The 19,264-nt window shown below is 44.1% G+C and overlaps 1 protein-coding gene across 1 annotated transcript in view; it reads left to right on the top strand.

The window, feature by feature from the left end:
- Positions 1-19,264, top strand: part of LOC8033476 (DENN domain-containing protein 1A) — a 40,546-nt gene that overhangs the window by 16,132 nt on the left and 5,150 nt on the right. The window contains exons 12-20 of the mRNA XM_029987299.4: positions 145-190; positions 3,734-3,835; positions 6,762-6,989; positions 12,833-12,970; positions 13,090-13,128; positions 13,769-13,801; positions 18,167-18,229; positions 18,319-18,432; positions 18,510-18,565. Coding sequence (XP_029843159.3) covers positions 145-190; positions 3,734-3,835; positions 6,762-6,989; positions 12,833-12,970; positions 13,090-13,128; positions 13,769-13,801; positions 18,167-18,229; positions 18,319-18,432; positions 18,510-18,565 — 819 coding nt within the window. The remainder of the gene's footprint in view (positions 1-144; positions 191-3,733; positions 3,836-6,761; positions 6,990-12,832; positions 12,971-13,089; positions 13,129-13,768; positions 13,802-18,166; positions 18,230-18,318; positions 18,433-18,509; positions 18,566-19,264) is intronic.

Below are 19,264 nucleotides of genomic sequence, written 5' to 3'. Positions count from 1 at the left end.
TCTGAACTTCGAGGCCCGGAGAAATAAAATAACGGAGGCTTCGCGTCGTCTCGTCCGTCGTTTTATTACTCCGTGCCTTGTAGTTTCTGTTATGAAGCAGTGTTTCTTATAATCAGTGTACCAATGTTTGTTCTTCTTTTGCAGTGCTCCTATGCCTTTCTTGATTGGTGTGCCAACAACGACGCTTGCAGTGAGTCCACTGGTTCTCCCAGTTGTTCAGTTCCCACTGAGAAGTGTACCTCACTGGTTTTTCAACCTTGTTTTTCATTTTACTTAATATGTCAGAATCTTGTTACAGTAGAGACGAAAATATTGAATAGTTGTCGGTGACTTGATGATGTTGCTAATTGATTTCGAGTTCTTAGGACCAAATTTCATTCATTTGCTTAAGGTGCATGATATATCAGTTATGCTCTTCCTCGTCTGATGAAAGAAACCCCAGATTGACAGACTGTGCAGGCACTACTCTAAAATGTCAGTACAGTCGGACAACTTTCATGCAAACTTTATTGAACCAATGAAAACACTTGCTCTACAAACCACATTTTTTTGCAGTTGAACTTTGGTATAACAAACTTTTCATAAATTCTTTTCTAAGAAGACAGTGTATTTAGTATCAAAACTAGGGCTGTGCAAATACTGAAATTTTCAATTAGTAGTTTTGAATTACATGCTATTCAATACTCAGAGTAAGCATTTGACAGAGATCTGTCTGGTTGGGAGTAATTAAATAATAAAAAATTCAAACACCAACCAAGCCCTTCTTAGGGACCCTACGTTTCAAGGCCTATTCGGTGTCTTCTTCAGGGGTGACTACAGCTATGGCCGTTGAGGAGCAGTGTCTTTTTCTTTTTCTTCTACAGCAAGTATTTGGTCTTCTTCTTCTACAGCTCTACCTTTTCAATGAAGTGATGAAGTCCGTTCACATATGCGGATGGTAAAGCTCCGAGAGACCGATTGATGTTCTGTGGCGTTGTTTGAATATGCCAGGATTCGAGAAAGTCTCTTTCGGGGATATGTCTCAACGTCAATGATGCATGCATTGTCAAAGTCAATAAGATGGTCCTTGACATTGCAGTGCTCAGCGACCGCGCTACGCTCATGATCAAACTTGCGCATGTCGTTTTTGTGTTGACAGGTTCTCTCTGTAAAGTTCTTTGTTTTGCTGATGTATGTGGCCGCGCAAATCCCGCAAGGAATTTGATATATAACGCCTTGGGCTCTTTCTTTACCAGGGTGATCTTTTGGGAGTGGCATAAGTCGTTCAAGGGTAGACACAGGTCTGTGCGCTAGTGTCCTGAAAAAGTCTTTGGTGGACAAATTTCTGGAGCATCTCAACACCACTGAGCCGGACATCCAGTTCACTGTGGAGCGCGAAAAAGATGGCACCTTACCTTTCCTGGACGTGCTAGTAAAACGGCAAGGGGAAGAGCTAAAATTCTCTGTATACAGAAGACCAACGCACACTGGACGCTACCTTCTGTTTGAATCCAGCCACCCAGCCAATCACAAAGCGTCCGTGGTCAGGACACTGTTAACCAGGGCAAAGACCATCTGCTCATCGGAAGAGGACAAGAGAAAGGAGGAACAAACTGTTATTGCTGACCTTAAAAAAAAACGGCTACATGAGCAGCTTCATTCATCGCGTTGCCCGCCGTGTAGGTCGAAACCAACAACATGTGCAGCAACAGTCGTGCGAATTCCTGCCCGACCTCGCGCATCAGCGTTCCCCACATCAACGGAACAAGCGAGGCACTGGCACATGTGCTGGCTAAAGAGGATATCCAACTAGCGCACAAACCTGTGTCTACCCTTGGATGACTCGTGCCACGCCCAAAAGGTCGTCCTTTTCAAGACAGAGCCCAAGGTGTTATATATAGGATTCCTTGCAGGGTTTGCGTGGCCACATGCATCGGCGAAACAAAGAACTTTACAGAGAGAATGCGTCAACATAAAAACGACGTCTGCAAGTTTGATCGTGAGCGTAGTGCGGTCGCTGACTGCGACATCAAGGACCATTCTATTGACTTTGACGACGCATGCATCATTGACATTGAGACAAATCCCCGAAAGAGACTTTCTCGAATCCTGGCATATTCAAAGAATGCCACAGAACATCAATCGGTCTCTCGGGGCTTTACCATCCGCATATGTGAACGGGCTTCGTCACTTTATTAAAACGGTAGAACCGTAGAAGAAGAAGACCAGATACTTGCCGTAGAAGAAAAAGAAAAGACACTGCTCCTCCACGGCCATAGCGGTAGTCGCCCCTGAAGAAGAGGCCGAATCGGCCTCGAAACGTAGGGTCCCTATAGAAGGGCTTGGTTGGTGTTCAAATTTTTTATTATTCGATATTTGCTTCGAGTGAAACCGCAATATTCATACTTCTCGAAGTGTTGATCGAGGCAAGTTAGCCCCATGAAATGTGCTTCTCACCGAGCATTCGTGCGCTGCAGGAAAGCAATAACCGTGGAGCTCGCAAGTTCTGTGGGTATACGGGTAGAAATTGAGGGAGAAGAGCTAAATGTTTAATATGCTTATTTAGGGCGCCTACTTGGCAGAAAAAATTTATATTCCTCAATTCCCTGTTTTAGGAAAATGTAAGAAATGATTGATGTCGTGTGCCAACTGATTTCGCACAGCGTACATGCCATTTACTCAGTTCCATTGCCTAGTAGGGAGGGAGCCTCCTGTTTCTGAACCCCTCCCCACCTGGCTAACCAACCTGCACTTGTGGGGCTGTTGCGGGGGCTGGTTCACTCACTTGCGACTGTTTACAACTGGAGAGGCTTGAAAAACAGTTTTAAGCCCCTTGTGACTGCTTACAACAGGCTGCACAGCACAGCCGGGGGTCGTAAGCAGTCACAAGAGGCTTAAAAGCCGATTATTGTACTCTCGGGCATAGCAAAATGCAAGTGTGTAAACCAGTCTTTACAATGCAAGAATTCAACGTCCACCTCCCATGTCATTAGTGTGAGGCCACCACACAGTTAACTTTATGAAGAAAGAGGAGTTTCGACTGTGCATCGATAGCTTGGCCCCATGTTCGAATAAAAACCACTTGATGTAATATCCCAAGATATAGCCTATCAAAAAAAAAAAAAAATATGGGAACAAATTGGGTGAAAATGAGGAGCGTGCTAACTTTGGGTGTGCGACGTAAAATTTTTAAAATACTATTTTTGTATTTTGTGATGTGCCAAACTTGTTTTCACATTGAGGGACAATGGAGGAGAGACAACCGTCCTTCCGCTGTAGGTAACTAACCCCATTTCGGTTGAGGTCACCATTGGTCAGGGCACTGCAATTACTAAAAGTAGGCTACCTCTCGGTGTTTTTGAAAAAAATAGCAGATCATGTCAAAAATAGGGGTGGATTATCTTTCGGTTGTGGGGCATCCTTCAGGATTATATGGTAGTCCAAATCGCAAGCTCAAATCAAGCTTTTCATGTAAGGCTCATGAAAAAACATATTAGGTGGTTAAGGACATTCAGGATATGTTTCGTTGCCACGATGACAGGGACTGTAGCAGATGGGCTTTGTCCAGGCAAAGTACCAGGGCTGGAAAAAATCAGCATATCGCTGATTTCTTTCCAGCCCCCGGTACTTTGACAAGTCTTACATGAAAAGCATGCTTTTGTTTGCCATCTGATGACTTCTTTATTTACCCTGCAACACCAACTAAAGTACCTATCAAACTACCAAGTTTACATTTCATTTTGTTTGTTTGCAGAGAGTTTCTGGCAGTGAGCTGGGTGAGGTGGTGGTCTTGGATGCAGACAACAACAAGATCGACAGCCCTTTCAGGGACCTCGAATCAATACCCAGTGAAATTGTGAGTAGATCTTTTGAAATGGGCCGAGCATTTCAGGAAGTGCTGTTCGTCATAACATTGTTGTTGACTTCTTGTTTGCATATTTGCAACTGCACTGATTTGCTCAAGATGAAGTGACATTTATTGACAGCTGCTGCTATTGTGTTTTGGACATGCATCCTCCAACGGATGGTGAAATTACCTCTGGAAACCTTACTCCTTTCACACTATCTGACATTGTGTGTCTACCAAAATTTTTGATGTAGCTGGACTTTTAGGCAGCAAGCCAGCAGCAACAGGAAGGTGGCATTAAATTAAAATCCTTATTAGATTTATTCGATTTAATTTTCAGATGTCCTTTCAAATAAATGTGCAACAGAGCCTCTATCCCCTACAGTTCAACAGGGCACTAAATAAAAGGTGCATGAGTTGCTGCCATAAGTAGAGCAAAACAGACCAATCCTAAGAGAAAGCATAATAAAGAAAATTGCAAAGGCCACACAAGGCGGGCTGCGATCGACAGCGCTAGCTGCTGCGTTGTTGAAATGTGTGTCGAAGGAGACTTGCCCTCAGCCAGTGTGCTGTAAAATGTTTGCAGTGGGTTCTTTACTTGCAGTGGAATTGATATAGAAGACATGTGTGAGGAAAGGCCTGCTTTGGTGGAGTGATTCTCCGAGATGTTGCATGTGTTAAAGAAGAACACGGAGACATGACTTTTCTTTAGGCTGAAACACTCTTTCAGAACGGGGGCGCCCGTGACCTCGCCTGCGGTGGAAGGAGCAAAAGTATGTACGCTAGCTGTTCTGTAGAGGCACGGAGAGTACACGAGAAAGGAACCTGGGCAGCGGCAGTGGGAAGCAAGGGATTGTGTCCGCACAGCGTGACTGTGTATGCATTTCGCAATGATGACTGCCAGAGGATAGGGCGCAGAGAGGAGGGGAGAGCTTTGCCGAAGCAAGAACAGCGGCGGCCTACAGGAGGGAAGGAGGAGGGGGGCGAGGGAGAGCCTTGCCATGTGTGAGGAACGACGAGAAGAGGCAGAGCAGTACCCCTGCCGTTAAGTGGGGTTTTGCGTTTGTACATGAGCATTTCCTTGTACATGAGCATTTCCTTTTTTACACCTACCGCCGTAAAAAATCGGCTGCATGTTTGGTCATTCTGTCAGATGCGTTTAGATGCAGTAGCTTTGTCGGGTGGGTGGTGCGCTTAGTTCAGGTGGTGCCTAGAGCAGGATGATCCTTAGTCTTCCAGAGCCTGGGTTGGGTGGTGTTGTTAGTTCAGATGGTGCCTAAGGCAGAGTTTTGTATGGAAACAGCTTATGTCACACCATCGTCTCTTTGTGACGCTGCGCACACTTCCCTTCAGCACCACCTGTATGCAAAGCCTTTGCACTGAATGTTTTGGGTCACCAAGACGGGAAGCACGCTTTTCTGTCCTTTCCATTCCTCCTCGTTCCACACACTCTTTCTACACCACCTTTTTCTGCTCCTCTCTCTAGCCCTTTTGACACGCTTTCTCACACCACCTCCTTCTGCTCCTCCTGTTCCTGTGTGCCAAGTTCATAGCTCAATCAACAGTGCACTCGGCTTCCACTTTGGTGACCAGGGTTCAGTTCCTGGCACCGGTTGCCGTTTCTTTAAGATCATTTAGCGGTTAAAGACTGAGCAACCAATACATTTTGTGCTTACGCGACTGCTGAGGTTGGTGGACCCAAAGAAGCTACTGCTTTCAAAACCTGAAAGCACATGCTGGCAGTACTAATCTCAACAAATATTAATTGTGCTAACAATATTCAATTGACTGTCAATAATCAGAAATGGCCCATGTCATAAAATGAGAAAAAGAAAATGAATCCATTTTGAAAAAATCAGCCAAGGCATTTGTTATTCGATATAACAAGAGAGACGACAACACTGAAATGCAATCACTTTTGGTCACTTTGACCAAACATTTTAGTAAAAGAAATACCAATCTTTAGGACTCGAATATACTACCGTATTTACTCGCATAATGAACACACTTTTTTTTCCCGAAAAATGACACATATTTGGGGGTGCATTCATTATGCGGGGTAAAATTTTTGCATTTACGCACTTTATGCAGACGCCGTATGAAGTGCCTATATGACACGGCAAGGTACTGTGGCACGTCTCCACAGATTGAGGCGCACCCACGGCTGGTCGGGGGTGCGCCACATTAACCATGCTTTATAATTTCCTAACCTTTTTAGGGCGCTTTCGGCGTTCCTTTTGCCGAAAGAAAAGTACCCTACGAAGCTTACTCAGCACGGAGAGCAACGCTACCGTTCTAAGGCCTAATTACTTTCACGATTTCACTGTCTGAAAGCAGACCGCAGGTGGCGGTGTGTTTGTTGACATCAATGCATCCGATAGGATAGGCGAAGAATGTCCGGGGCTGGGCAATTCCTCGACCCAAGCTTCGTCAAGTGTGCACCCTGCTTGGTTTCACGGTCGATCACTTCTGCAACTACGTGCTTGCAGCCATTACGAGAGCAGCTTGGCTTGGCTTGGCTTGGCTTGGCCTGACTGCTTCGTGGCACAAGAAAATTGGCTGTGTGCTTCGTGGCTAGCTAAGTTTGACGCAGTTCGAGACTCGCGGAGTTGAAAATTGGAGGTGCGTTCATTATGTGAGGGGAAAAAAAAAGTCCAAAGATTGGTACCCATTGTGGGGCGTGTGTTTATTATGCGAGTGCATTCACTAGCGAGTGCGTTCATTATGCGAGTAAATACAGTAACTTGTTTCATGTGTGTGCACCCTTGTTGTTCGAAATAAGCTTCTAATAATTAGTGTCCTTCAAGACATTTTGGGAATTTTTTTCTTTTCGGGTTGAATAGTCGCCGCTTCTCTTTTTGCAAGGGCTGGTGTCATTTAAGTCTTCTTTTTAATCAATCTAATGCGAACGCAAGACTATTTTCTCTTTTCCCAGGTGACGCCGCTGAAGCGCAGCCTGCGCAACCCAAGCCTGATGCTGGGGGACGGCGTGTCCCAGGCATTCCTGCGTGCCCTCGTGCGCCTCATCGGGGGCTACCGGGAGGCCCTGTGCCTGCAGCTCGGCGAACGCATCACCTTCGACCCCGAGCGCTTCCTCCAGTCCCGGCCACCCAACCTCAGGGCCTGCCTCGAGAAGATGCTGCAGCTCCAGATCTTCCACCAGGCAAGCCCTGCTCATTTATTGTTTTTGCCAGGGGCAGGTTTCAGCCAGTTCGACTCTAGGGGAGATGCCAGTAAAAAGAATTGTTCAGCCTTTCCACTCTCGTGAAGAAGGAATACCAGCAGAGCTGTACTCGATACACTGTGTGCTTCTTCTTCGTCGTCGTCTGTTTTTCGGGCTGTTTCCTACGATAAATTCCCACCAACGCGCCGCGCCGCCCAACTATCCATTCTTCTGTGATAGCTGGAAAGGTTGGCACCATCTACGAGCGACGGCGGCAACCATACTGGTTGTGCCTGTGATACTAGCTGGAAAGGTAGGTTTGTGTCGACATACCGGACACGATCCTGGGGAACCTAGCCCTTAACAGCTCCCCTCTGGAAAACAGCAATGTTTTGCAAAAAATATAATTTTGTGTTTTAGGGTACTTTACTATCTTTGATTCTTTAAATCTTGTGTATAAAATAATGAGGACGGAGTATAATTGCAAAATTCGTCAGACACATGTTTGAAGAACTCCTGGAAACCGAGAAGGACATAGACGCCTTTTTGTGCGTGTGGTTCTTTATATCGTAATGTTGCCCGCCATCGCGTTTACTTTGAGAAGTAGGCCTAGCTGTCTCCTCTGTGTCGCTGCTTCAATTTCTCGCAAGAATTTAATAAAAACATTATTTTCCCACCCCAAATAAGTGTCGCTACACATCTATGGTAATAATTGGACACATTTTTCTCTTTGTAATTTTGGGGCATCTTCACAGTTTGTGCTCAAGAACTTTTGTTCTTAATATTGTCCTATCACAATTAAATTTGCCATGTGTATGCTTTAGGATATGCAGAATGCAACTATCAAGGATCGGTTAGAATGTATTTCTCAATGGTTTTGAAAACTCAAAGAAACCTTTAATAACCTTTTAGTGATGGAAATGCTGCACCATTTGCACCGAATTGTGCCATGAACGAAAGTATGCTACATTTTTGCCAAAATACCATTTTTGGTAAGAGTTGTACCATACCTGCACCGAGTGGTCTTCGACAAATAAAATAAATAAAAATGTCTAATTATTGGTTAGAGAAGTAGGAGAATGGGAAAACGGTACAAATATATATCTCACAGCACCTCTAGTTACCGTATAGTTTGTCTCACCTTAGGTCAAAGTGCAGCCGAAAGCTCGAGCACGTACAACCACAAACACACATACTAAAAGTGAAAGTCACGGGATATTCGCTCCACTTTATTGGTCTAGCCCAGGAGTGACTAAACTGCATTTCTTCGGAGGCCCAAGTGTAGCTCGCAGTTCCCTATCAAACATAAGCCTACCCCACCCACCCCCAAAACAAAAAAAAATTCAAAAGGAAATGCAGTCACCGAATAATTGTTTTGATTTCGCAGGGATTAAAATACGTCCGAATAACAGAGCAGTCCGAAAAATAAGCAGATTAAAAAAGCTGCCTTAATTACGTCTAAGCGGGCTTAAAAAAGCCATAAATAGTGCCTTGCTTCAGGTTACACCTCTGTTTGCGTTCAGCAACTTTCTATTAACTTGAGAATGGCTGCCCTCTTTTCTAGCGTTATGATCGAGTACTTTCTGCGCTTCTTGACGACACATCGCGGTGGCGGAAGAACAGATGGGCAATGCCGTCCAAGCCAGCATAGTCCGAAAACACAATTTACCGAAACGAGGTCGAGATGAGGCTCAAGTCCACAACTGCATTGGCGAATTAACAGAGCAAAATGGTAACAACAATGATGATGATCACGCGCAGCTAGAAAAAAAAAAGTACAGTGCCACCTAGCAGTAAGACCTAGCAGCACTCAATTAGGCCTGCCAAACCAAGCCAATCCATGTGCAGTCAACATTGAATTCAAAATGGCCGCTTCGCGGTGGTCTTTCCCACTGATCGCTTATGACGATTTTGTCCAAAAAATCAAACGTTCGGACTTCAAGCTGTTTGAAACATCGGTCGTGAATATGCACTAGTTCCATCGGTTAGGTCACAGTTCCTTCTTTAGGTCCGAAATATCGAACAAGTCTGAATTATCGGCGTACGAAAAATTGGTCGACGACTGTACATATAGAAAAAAATGCAGCTTGCATTTTGTCATCTTTGTGCGATCATGTGCACATGGGACAAGGTCCGTCTTACCAGTGAGTACTCACAATAAAGGAACATACTGAGCAATCGCTTTATGAGTGGAATTTGCCACAACCTTCAAATTCAAGTAAAAAGAGCAAACTAAAAAACGAAAAAAGTGCTACATCCATTTTTCTTTTTATACCTATTCATCAGGGTTCTCCCGAGAAATTCTTGAGATCTGGACATCTGACAATTTCCAGGGTGTTGAAGGAGGAGAAGGGGGCAGCTGCTGCAACCTTTGGTGTTTTCAGCACTTTATCTGCCACACAGCAGTAATTTTGTTTGCAGGGATCATGCAGTCCTGTGAAATAGTGCCACACAAATCTGCCAAACTGAATCTGGGGCATTGTGCATTTTTAAAATCAGCATCATTTTGTCCAGCGAAGGTAAAATATAGCGGTGGGTTGGACATAGTAGAGGTGGACAATCAGCCAGGCTGGTGGGCGGCAAAACCACTGCCGCCCTCTGTGGGGAGAACCCTGCTCTTAATTTAATACGGTTCCTTGTTATGGCTTTTTGAATAGGTTCGTCTGGCCAACTCTGGTCTCTAGCCGATGAAAGAACACATAGTAGGCTTCCGATAATTAAAACTTGGATATTTCCTACTTCTGGTTAACTCAAACAAATTTCAAAATGTTTGGTTGTCCTGCTATGTTCTAATGTATTTGTAAGGCGCTTTATACGAACAGTGTTTTCGTGTAATTCATACTTTTTGTTATCACAACTCCTTTTAGTATGCTTCTTTCCGAGCACTGGGACACTGCAGAGAGGAAACACCCCCGGAGCTTGCTTCCGCGGGTTTTGCTTCTCCGCAGCGCACAGGTGCTCGGTGAGAAGCACGCTCACCGGGGTTCAAAGGGCACACATGAGCTATGAAAACGGGCGCCACGCAGAAATTTCCATAGCAACTTGTGCGGATGCTGTGACTTGGTGGCATGCCTTAGGTTCACGTCACAGCATCTGTGCAAGTTGCTATGAAAACTGCTGCGCTATGCCCGTTTTCATCGCTCATGTGTCCCCTGCTCAATTAGCGGCGAGATATTTTAGTGGCGCCCTCCTATGGTTCCCTCTCGTGACGTCATTACCTCGCGAACAGCAAGTTCGATAATGTTTGTAATGAGCATGGTGGAAGCTTGAAATCATTGCACTCTGAAACGAACACTGCCAACACCGTCAAAATTAGGGTTCTTCTATTCCTCTTATTTCCGTGGAGGAGAAATCCTTTGCTGACGTCATAGTCAGCAATCGGCCAATCGTGGATGGCAGATCACAGCGACGCTTTCGATCGCGCACGTCGCCAATAGTCCACATTAGGCAACTTACTGGCCCAACGAACAAACCTCATTTTATTTTGAGTTTATCATGTGCTGTCTAAACAGTCCACGATAAACATTTTTGAAGGATAAATAAACTTACGTCATACATTTCACAAATGTTTTATGTGTGGCATACCTGCTTCTTATTATAAAAAATCAACAAATATCTGATTTGTATGTCTAGCCATTCATATGGCAAATCATAATTTTATTTTGCATCATATTTAGATGAATTTCTGATAATTCAAACAAAATTTGTAGTTTTCTGAAGTTGAATGGAATTAATGAGAGCCTATTGTATAGGAAGAGGACAAATGCCATGATGTCATGCGTTGACGCTGTTTGATTGATCCCACTGGCTCGCAGCATCAGCTGCGCTTTGACTTAAGGTTATACAAGGATTTCTCGTCAACCACGCTGGCCGGTTGAGGGGCAGCCCGGTTGATCGCCGACATTATCTAAATTTCCAGACTATGTCGGCGATGTCAGGAGCTAAAATTCGCGGTACATGCAAAATAGTAAGATTGCACATACTGTGAGAAGACAAAACCAGGGTCTTGTAGTCGCAATGAGATCGCTCGATTAATGTCTTCCACATGGCTCCGTGCCATGGCTACAGAGTACCATGGCAGTTGTGCCACTTGTATCAACCTTTGCCGCCTCTCACCAGAGTGTGCGTGTCAAAATGCACCGTTTTGTTAGGAGAAGCAGCTGATATAAGGGAGCTCCTCTGTCAGCGTGACATGTTCGGTACTATTACAGGTCTAGGTACCTTCCTCAGTCTTCACCATAGGTTGACCTCTTTTAAAAAACTGCTGATAAAGAAAAAAAAAGTGTGTCTGTATTTGAAGAATTACGCAATAGTCGGTGACTGGTCAGGAACGAAGTGGATGCTCCTCCCTCCAGTTTAGCAGAGCAAACTTTGGAGAGGAGGTGACCTCCTCTTTAGTGTTTGCTCTGCTAAACTGGAAAGAGGTGGGAGGAGCTTCCACTTCGTTCTTGGCCTGTAGCCGTCTATGGTCAAGGTAGTTTCCTTGCAGCTGTTGGTCGAAGGAGGAGTGAACTTGGAGTCAACTCTGGCTCCAACATTGCTAAAAGCAGTGTCACATTAAAAGCACGAGTGCAGGCTTCCATAATGTTTGTGGGTGGTTGTTTTTGCGGTTTATAATATTAATAAAGTTTTGAGTTTGGTAGGCTTGTGAAACTTGGGGTACGCATTTATATTAATAAATGTGTTAGCAGATATGCGAGACATATTTGAACAATTCCAAAATATACTTCTATTTCAGCATCAATGTCCCAAAATGAAAGCTTATTTTCGAATTGCTCCTTGTTCAAATTATGTATTGCAACACAAAAATTGCACAAACAAAATATTTTTTGAAGGGAAAATTAACTTGGTAATCACTGAAAAAAAAACAAAAGGGTGTCTTGGTGAGTTTAGTGTCCTATTAATGTTACGCTCCACTTCAACGTAACATTGTTTGGAGTGAATGTTACAGCGCCTGTTAGGCAAGCAGAGTGACAAAGCGAAGCAGATGACAGCTCTCTATGGGAGGAGTGCATGCCGACTATACATTGTCAGTCAATCGCTCTGACATTCTGATTGGCTTGATTGGGGCTGTGGCTTATGGCGTTTTCCAACTTAGGCTGGAATGAAGTGTAAAAGGGTAATTCCGGTGCTCTCGTGAATGGCGTAAAATTGCATGCTCTCTCGGTAAAAAAGGACTGCGAGGAGTGAGGACTGACAATTGAAATGAAAGTTTACACTAAAATCAGCCTCATATATAGTTGAACCTCGATTTTACGAAATTCGATTTTACGAATTTCCCGATTGAACAAACAAGTTTGGATTCCCTGCGCAGCCTATGCACGAGGTCTTCCTTCCTCGATTTTACAAAGTTCCTGATTTAACGAAATAATTAGCGGGTCCTGGTGACTTCGTCAAATCGAGGTTCAATTGTAGTAACAAGTGGGAGTTACATTTAACTTTTTTTTTATATAAAGATGGGGTGTTTGATGGTCATAGTAGTACTGCCATACTAAGTTGTGTCCCGACTCGGTTCTTGTGTACAGAATAAGAAATGAAAAACTTAGCACACTTGCTGCGGGAAAGCAGCAGGTCACCAGCATAAATGGACTGATGAGCCTGCTTTTGTAGGAAATTATGACCATTTTGTCAACAGATGTCTAGACAGTTGTATATGCTCTTCAGTGTTAACTGCCATACTTGCCTGGCCATTACAAATAGGTCCTCCCGGTCCTGCTTGACTAATCCTTCTCTCTTAAAGGCCACTGTGCAATGCCTTATCTACAGGACTGAAAGGGTTTTTGGCACCTTTCTTTTTGTTCTGTCTTCTTGGCTTTATCTTAATGGGAGCTCGTCTTGCGCAGTTTATTGAAGGCAGACTCCAGATACTGAATGCCGGCAAGGTCAACAACGATATCTTTGAGCTGGAGGTGAACATGTTCGACGACAGTTCCAACAAGCAGTTCAAGCAGCACTACAAGTACTGGCTCGCAAACATGAAGGTGTGTGTGCCCACTTTCTCCCATTGCAAATCTCTTGTCTGATTGCCTCTGTTTTTTTGCTTTGCCGCACACTGATAAGTATTCCAGTGCTGATCATCTTTCCTATGTTTTGATTTCAGAAAGAAGGTGGAGCTCTCCTCAAGACTATGAAAAGCAAAGTGAGTTAACAAAGCTGTCTTAGCATTTTAGATGCAATTGAGTTTCTGCTTGCCACCCATGTCTTATTCTCTGCTTGAAGTCTCGCCCCAGTAATAGCTGTGCCCAGGGGCGGATGCAGGAATTTCCTGAGGGGGGGTCAGGTGTTGGTCAGCGTACGATATGTTTAGGAACCCCCTCTCCCTCTCCTTCGTTTTACAATTTAAATTTTACAGATGCAGAAATCAAGAGGGGGGTCAGGACATCCGGACCTCCCCTCTAAATTCGCCCCTGGCCGTGCCTTGCCTTGAAGTGAGAGCTGTTCTAGCTACTGCTTCGAAGCAGTTCTTACCGATTGTTGCATTTAATTTGGAAGTGCTGTCTTTCACAGGGCGGTGTGAAATTCCGAGTAAGACAAAAGACCTGTTCACACATATACCGCAGCACTACCTCAGTGCTATTATTCAGCGTTGGAAAGAGTGCTGACCTTGCTGATGCAGCGCTGACTCGAAGCTACATTAGTGGTACAGCACTGATACAGTGCCGAGATACGTTCAAGTCAGCTCTGCATCAGTGTTGATTTATTGCTACAACGTATCTGTGAACCGACGTTCAGAAAGTTTCAGAACTTCGATGCAACAATGTCCTCTTTTTTTTTTTCAGGCAAATCCCGCCGTTCGCAATGCCTACAAAAACGTGAGTACCGTACCGTATATAGGGTAATAGGTTTACCTCATCTTGCAAGTGTTTGGAGGAACGGTGGTAACCGAGATTTTGGTCGGGTTCATGTTTCATGTCCATGTGCGTGTATGTATACTTGTCAAGCCGGCAGTTCTTGCAGGTGAAAGAGCAGTTTAGGAAGAGCTTTTCAAGGCACTCTGTTGTATCGTGGTCTCCGTTGTCGGACAGTGTTTCGGGGCAGGTGAGACACTCTGAGGGAGCATGTTCTTGCCTGCGCACTGCTAGTCTTGATCATGGAGCACAGCCGTTCAGTTGCATTGAGTTTGAGCACTTGAGGGACTAACTTTGTTGGAACTGAGTGAAATACAAGGTAAGTATAGTACTTTAGTGCGGTTTCGCAAAACGCTGTCACTTATCCGGTAGGCTATCTGTGACCGTGCTGGTGAACCTTTGCTGCCATTTCCTCTATTTGTCTGCATGTAAACAGTTCTTTGTTAGTATTACTTTTTGTGACGTTAAATCTTGGAGATGTGGCAAGTTGCACCACTGACAACAGAACTCAAGGAATATGATTAGGGACACATTCAAGTTGCATACAATGTCGCTTACACCGTTATTAATTGCTTCAAAATCATCCCATCATTATTTATTGTTCCAAAGTCATCCAGGCATCCCTGCATAGACCCTTTTGGTTAGGGACGTGCAAATATTTGTAGGTTCAAATACTTTGTGGCTAGTGTTGACTATTCGATTCGATTGAGAGTGTACCTTTACTTTTGAAAGTCATTACTTTGTTCAATATTCGAAAATAAGGAACAATATATGTAGAAGTTCCCGACTTCTTGCATCAGGCTTCTTCACTGCTTTCTTCCCGAATGGTGGAGAAACAGCTGATGTGGTGGCGCATCCTGGTTGGTTTGATAAACTCAGAAATTTCCTTCTGTGGTGACGATTACAGTTCAATCCTTAATTTCAAAGAATGTTATCTAAAAAAAATGTATCTATACTGTAGAGTGAGACCTGTCTGGAAAGTATCAAGCCATTTATTGGTCTATAAAATGCAAGCATCCTAAGACAATGGGCCCTTAATCTCCATAAAATTAATCCCCTTCAGAGCTCGTGCAATTATGCCACAGTGTTCCTTCCACTTTTCAGAACATTTGCGAAGCTCTGTTTTGACATCACCATCAGTTGCCTCGTTGTTTGTCTTTAATCTCGTTAATGGTCTCAAATCTTCTACATTTCAACTGCAATTCCAGCTTTGGGAAATGCCAGAAGTCGCAGGGAGCCATGTTTGGGCAGTAAGGGGGCTGGTGCACCTAGGTGATGCGGTGGTTTGCTAGAAAACCCTGCACGAAAGTGACGAATGGGCAGGCACATGTGGTGAAGCTGCCGGTCACCAGCTGTGCACAACTCTGGTCACACGGTCATTTTCTTGCTTACTGCATTCTGACTCGTACGCAAATTTTATCAGAGCATCGCTCATTGAATTATTCCTGAAAGTGATAAATATTAAAGTTTGGAGCAGCACTTGATGCATATTCGCTAGTGAACTTGCTCAGCCATAGTCCAATGATCACATAGCACTTCACCTGATACAATGGCACCTCTCTGCCTGCTGAGAACAAAAATCAATATGATTGTTCACGCATGCACAGTAGGGTCTCGCCTAACTGTCTGCTCATTGCCATCAAAGCTGTGCCCGGGTTACTGAGGTACTTATAAAAATTACTGGATACTTTCCGGACAGACCTCTTATTTTAATGAGATAGGAAGTCATTGCTTTGGTTGCCATGTAACATTATGTTTTACCCTACTTGCCTTACCGGGGACTTTTGTGTTTTATTGAACACAGGTAGTAGGTAAAATGTTTCTCATGCAGTAAAACTTTTTTTTCAGAGGTATAGGTTTGCTGAAAAAGAATCAGCTGTGATTTATTACAGCTGAAATTTATTTAGCTTAGTAATTTTGAATAATGGCTAGTGTGTGTAGATACTGAGTACCACCTGACGCTCCTTGATGGTGGCAACTTCTCTGGCTAGCACAACTAGTCGCAATGCAATAGAGCTTAAGTGATCTGGGAAACACCATACTGCCACATCTAGAAAAGCTTAGAGCGAAGGTTCACCAGTATGGATTCTTGCAAGAGTTTGAGCCATATGTACTATGTTACGTGAAACTGCCCTATAAGTAATGAAGCACTAAAAAATTTAATAAGCTTGTCACTTGTAGATACAATTTGTTCTGCTTGTACAACAATCATGTGACACTTGCAATGCAATTGAGTTTGGTGGTCTATGCTTCGAACCACATTTTGCGTGTCTTTGGTCACCATTAAGTGTGCCTGCAATAGTACTATTTTGTTTCATAAAATGACTTTGGGGTCTCCTGTTTGCTGTGGGGTTGACATAGTACTAATCGTGGGTGATGTGTTTTCGAACTGAATTTTAAACAGAATTTCTATGTATCCTCAAGTTAGTAGGTTGCATTAAACTTGACAGTTGTGTACAAAGAGAAACTTACAGGTTCTGTGTTGTAGAACATTGTAATTCCCTGGAAGTGCCCAGAATGGTCTTGCTGTTTAAAGGACACATGCAAAAGGAAAAAAACAATTTTTTAAAACAGGCTGGATGGGAACAGGAAGTGATAAACAGATTTACAACGAATAAGAAAAAATTTTTAGAGCTCTATTTACGGTGCTAAACGTATTTGTAGTTGGCGCCTGCGGGCGCCCCCTGAAAAGTGATTGCTATTTACCACGTGACTGGCTGCTACTTATCACGCGGTGCTTGCGCTCTTTCGGAAGCTTCCTATGGTCTCTAAAAGTTACTTATTCACCTTCATTCGGAGTGAAACAAAAAACAAAGATTAATAAGTAACCTTTAGAGCTCAAACGAAGTTCCTGAAAGAGCGCAAGCACCACGTGATAGACCTGTGCGACGGTCAGAAATTGACGGCGGCAGCGCGCCGGCGTGTTCCCTTCTGGCGGCGGCGGCGGCGTGGAGAAACAAGTTTAACCGGCGGCGCACCCCGCTCGGCGTGCGGCGGCGCAGCGCGGCGGCGCACAGGTCTATCACACGACCAGCGGCGGCTCCCGCGGGCATGAACTACAAATTTGTTTCGCTCCGTAGATATAGCTCTAAAAATTTTGTTTATTTATTGCAAATTCGTTTAATGACATTTTTTTTTCATCTAGGCTGTTCAAAAAAAAAGTTTTCTTTCCTTTGCATCTGTCCTTTAAAACCCTTTCTGGATCATGAGCTATGGATTCTGCAAAAATTACTTTCCACTGAGGAAGTTGCTTTATGGCATTCCTTTCTCTCAGGACCTGGGACAGCATGGTTTGGTTTATCCTTGTCCTTAATTAACTACAGTAGAATTCTGCACGTTCTAATAAAGTTGTATTATGCATAAAAAATGCTTACTGTATAGATCAGGGGTTCTTAAACTTTTTGGTCTCACGGAACCCCAGGAAGCCTCAAAAACTGCCACAGAACACTGCTCTCTTCCCCCCACTCCTCTATATTTGCCGACCGAGAAGCAACAGATGCGCAATTGTAGGCAATTTTGCTTGTGTTGCTTCCCATATATCCCCACCATATCAATCGCGATGTCAGTACAAAGTGAGATGAAGGCGCTTTGCATGGTCCTGCCGCGCAGCCTGCGGCAGGGGAGGGGGGATTGGGGGAAGGGGGGGGGTGGCAATTTGGGTGTTTGCAGAACCCATGAGACCAGCTCGTGGAACCCCTGTGTTCCCCGGAACCCAGTTTGAGAACCCCTGGATAGATGATTGCATCTTCACTCTGTTTCTGCATGAGTAGTCACGAGCTGCATTGTAAACAACATTTCTGAAATAGTAACTTCATAAATATAGCACAGTGACAGAATTTTTACTCTTCCAAAATTTGTATATGAAAGTACCTAAATGAGCGCTGAAAATACAACTCTTAGGAAGTACCTTATTTACTACTTTAAAATCTTCGCTCAATAATTTTGTTCTTAACAAAGCCCCCGCATCTCTTTTCTTTGCTCAGAACCAATAATTACAAATTACGAAAAAAGAACAGCAAAGGACGAGGCACAGATTACATTCAGATCCGTGCTGGGATTTGGAGCATATATATGTTAAAAACGTGCAGATTTTCAGCTCAGGTCAGCCTTACAAATCCCAATGTTATAGATACGTCATCATTTGCTGGTTGCCTTCTGTAAATTGCATCAATTGAATCTGCAAGAAAGCAGATCTAGGGCTTTGTTTGTTAAAAGGTTGCATTATGTGCTCACAAATGCGGCCGATAAGGCAAACTATAAAGATGTAGACTGCACTGCCAAACAAGTGCATTCATAGTCTGCTCCCTCAGCATTGCTGTATTGATTCAGGTAAAGGACAAGGGCAAGAAAGCATACAGCAACATCCAGGGCAAGTTTGCAGGGATGCAGAGGGTGAGCCAGTCTTACTGTCGGGCAGTTGCTGTGACCGTAGCTTGTAGTGTCGGGGGTCATACGCTACAGCAGACTTCGTTTTTGTACAGGGCACGCAAGACGACATGGCATTGTCGAAGAGGGACATGAGCCAGCCTAGGAGCGCCCCGGCCAGTCCCACAATGGACCGCAAGCGGCCCGTGACCTTTCAACCTTTGCCGCGGGTGAGTTGACTCTCAATACGTTCCGTAGCCTTCGGTAAAGGTTACAAGGTTCACCTCTTTATGCCTTTTACTTGCAGCTACAGAACGTCTCAAGTCTAGTGTCTCCCAGTAGGACCGCTTCTCTAGGCACAAGGTGAGAATTTACGGCATTGCTTCCAGTGGCATGTGGACCGGGCAGAGTCTGGATGAAGAGACCTCAAGCAAGGGGTATTATGGTTCAGGGAGCCCAGAACTCTTTATACTGAGAGAGTTTGGCAAATGGGCGAAGCCTGTTGCCCACTAGAACAAGCGGACTTTACGATACCACAATATGGAGGTTTTTGCCTATGGCCACTTCACTCTGCATGTGCTAGTCCAGATTCATAAATGTTTTAGGAAAAAAATTTCTGGTACTCTGACAATTTGTTTTGCCTGCAATTGGTCACTGTAATCCAAGCGCCGGTCATCCCTTAAATCTATTCCATCCATCTATCCCGTCCATCTAAAAATAAAACATACTAATAAGCTTTTTTCTTTTCGTTTTAATTAAAATTATGATTTCCCAACCAAAAAGGAGTCTGGCAATCAAGGACACAGGTTCGCAGTATTTAATCTTGGCAATGGTCGTTTAACAGATTATGGCAGGTAAGTATGTTTGAGCCGTTTATTGCATGTACAATGCTCAAGATGTTTACATTAACGAGAAACAGTTTCATTATGATGATGGGTCACCACATTCCTGGCGTGCCTAATCAAGAGTAGGCCCAAAATTCAACACCACATAATGGCGGAGGTAAGATGTTGTTTCCCAGTTGCTTGTCCGACTTCCAGCTACGGTTGCTAGACTGTCGGC

Source organism: Ixodes scapularis, unplaced genomic scaffold (genome assembly GCF_016920785.2).
Source record: "Ixodes scapularis isolate PalLabHiFi unplaced genomic scaffold, ASM1692078v2 PGA_scaffold3__209_contigs__length_174095766, whole genome shotgun sequence".
Classification (NCBI taxonomy): Eukaryota; Metazoa; Arthropoda; class Arachnida; order Ixodida; family Ixodidae; genus Ixodes; species Ixodes scapularis.
Note: the sequence above shows the minus strand (reverse complement) of the source record. Positions and strands in the feature narration are given on the sequence as shown.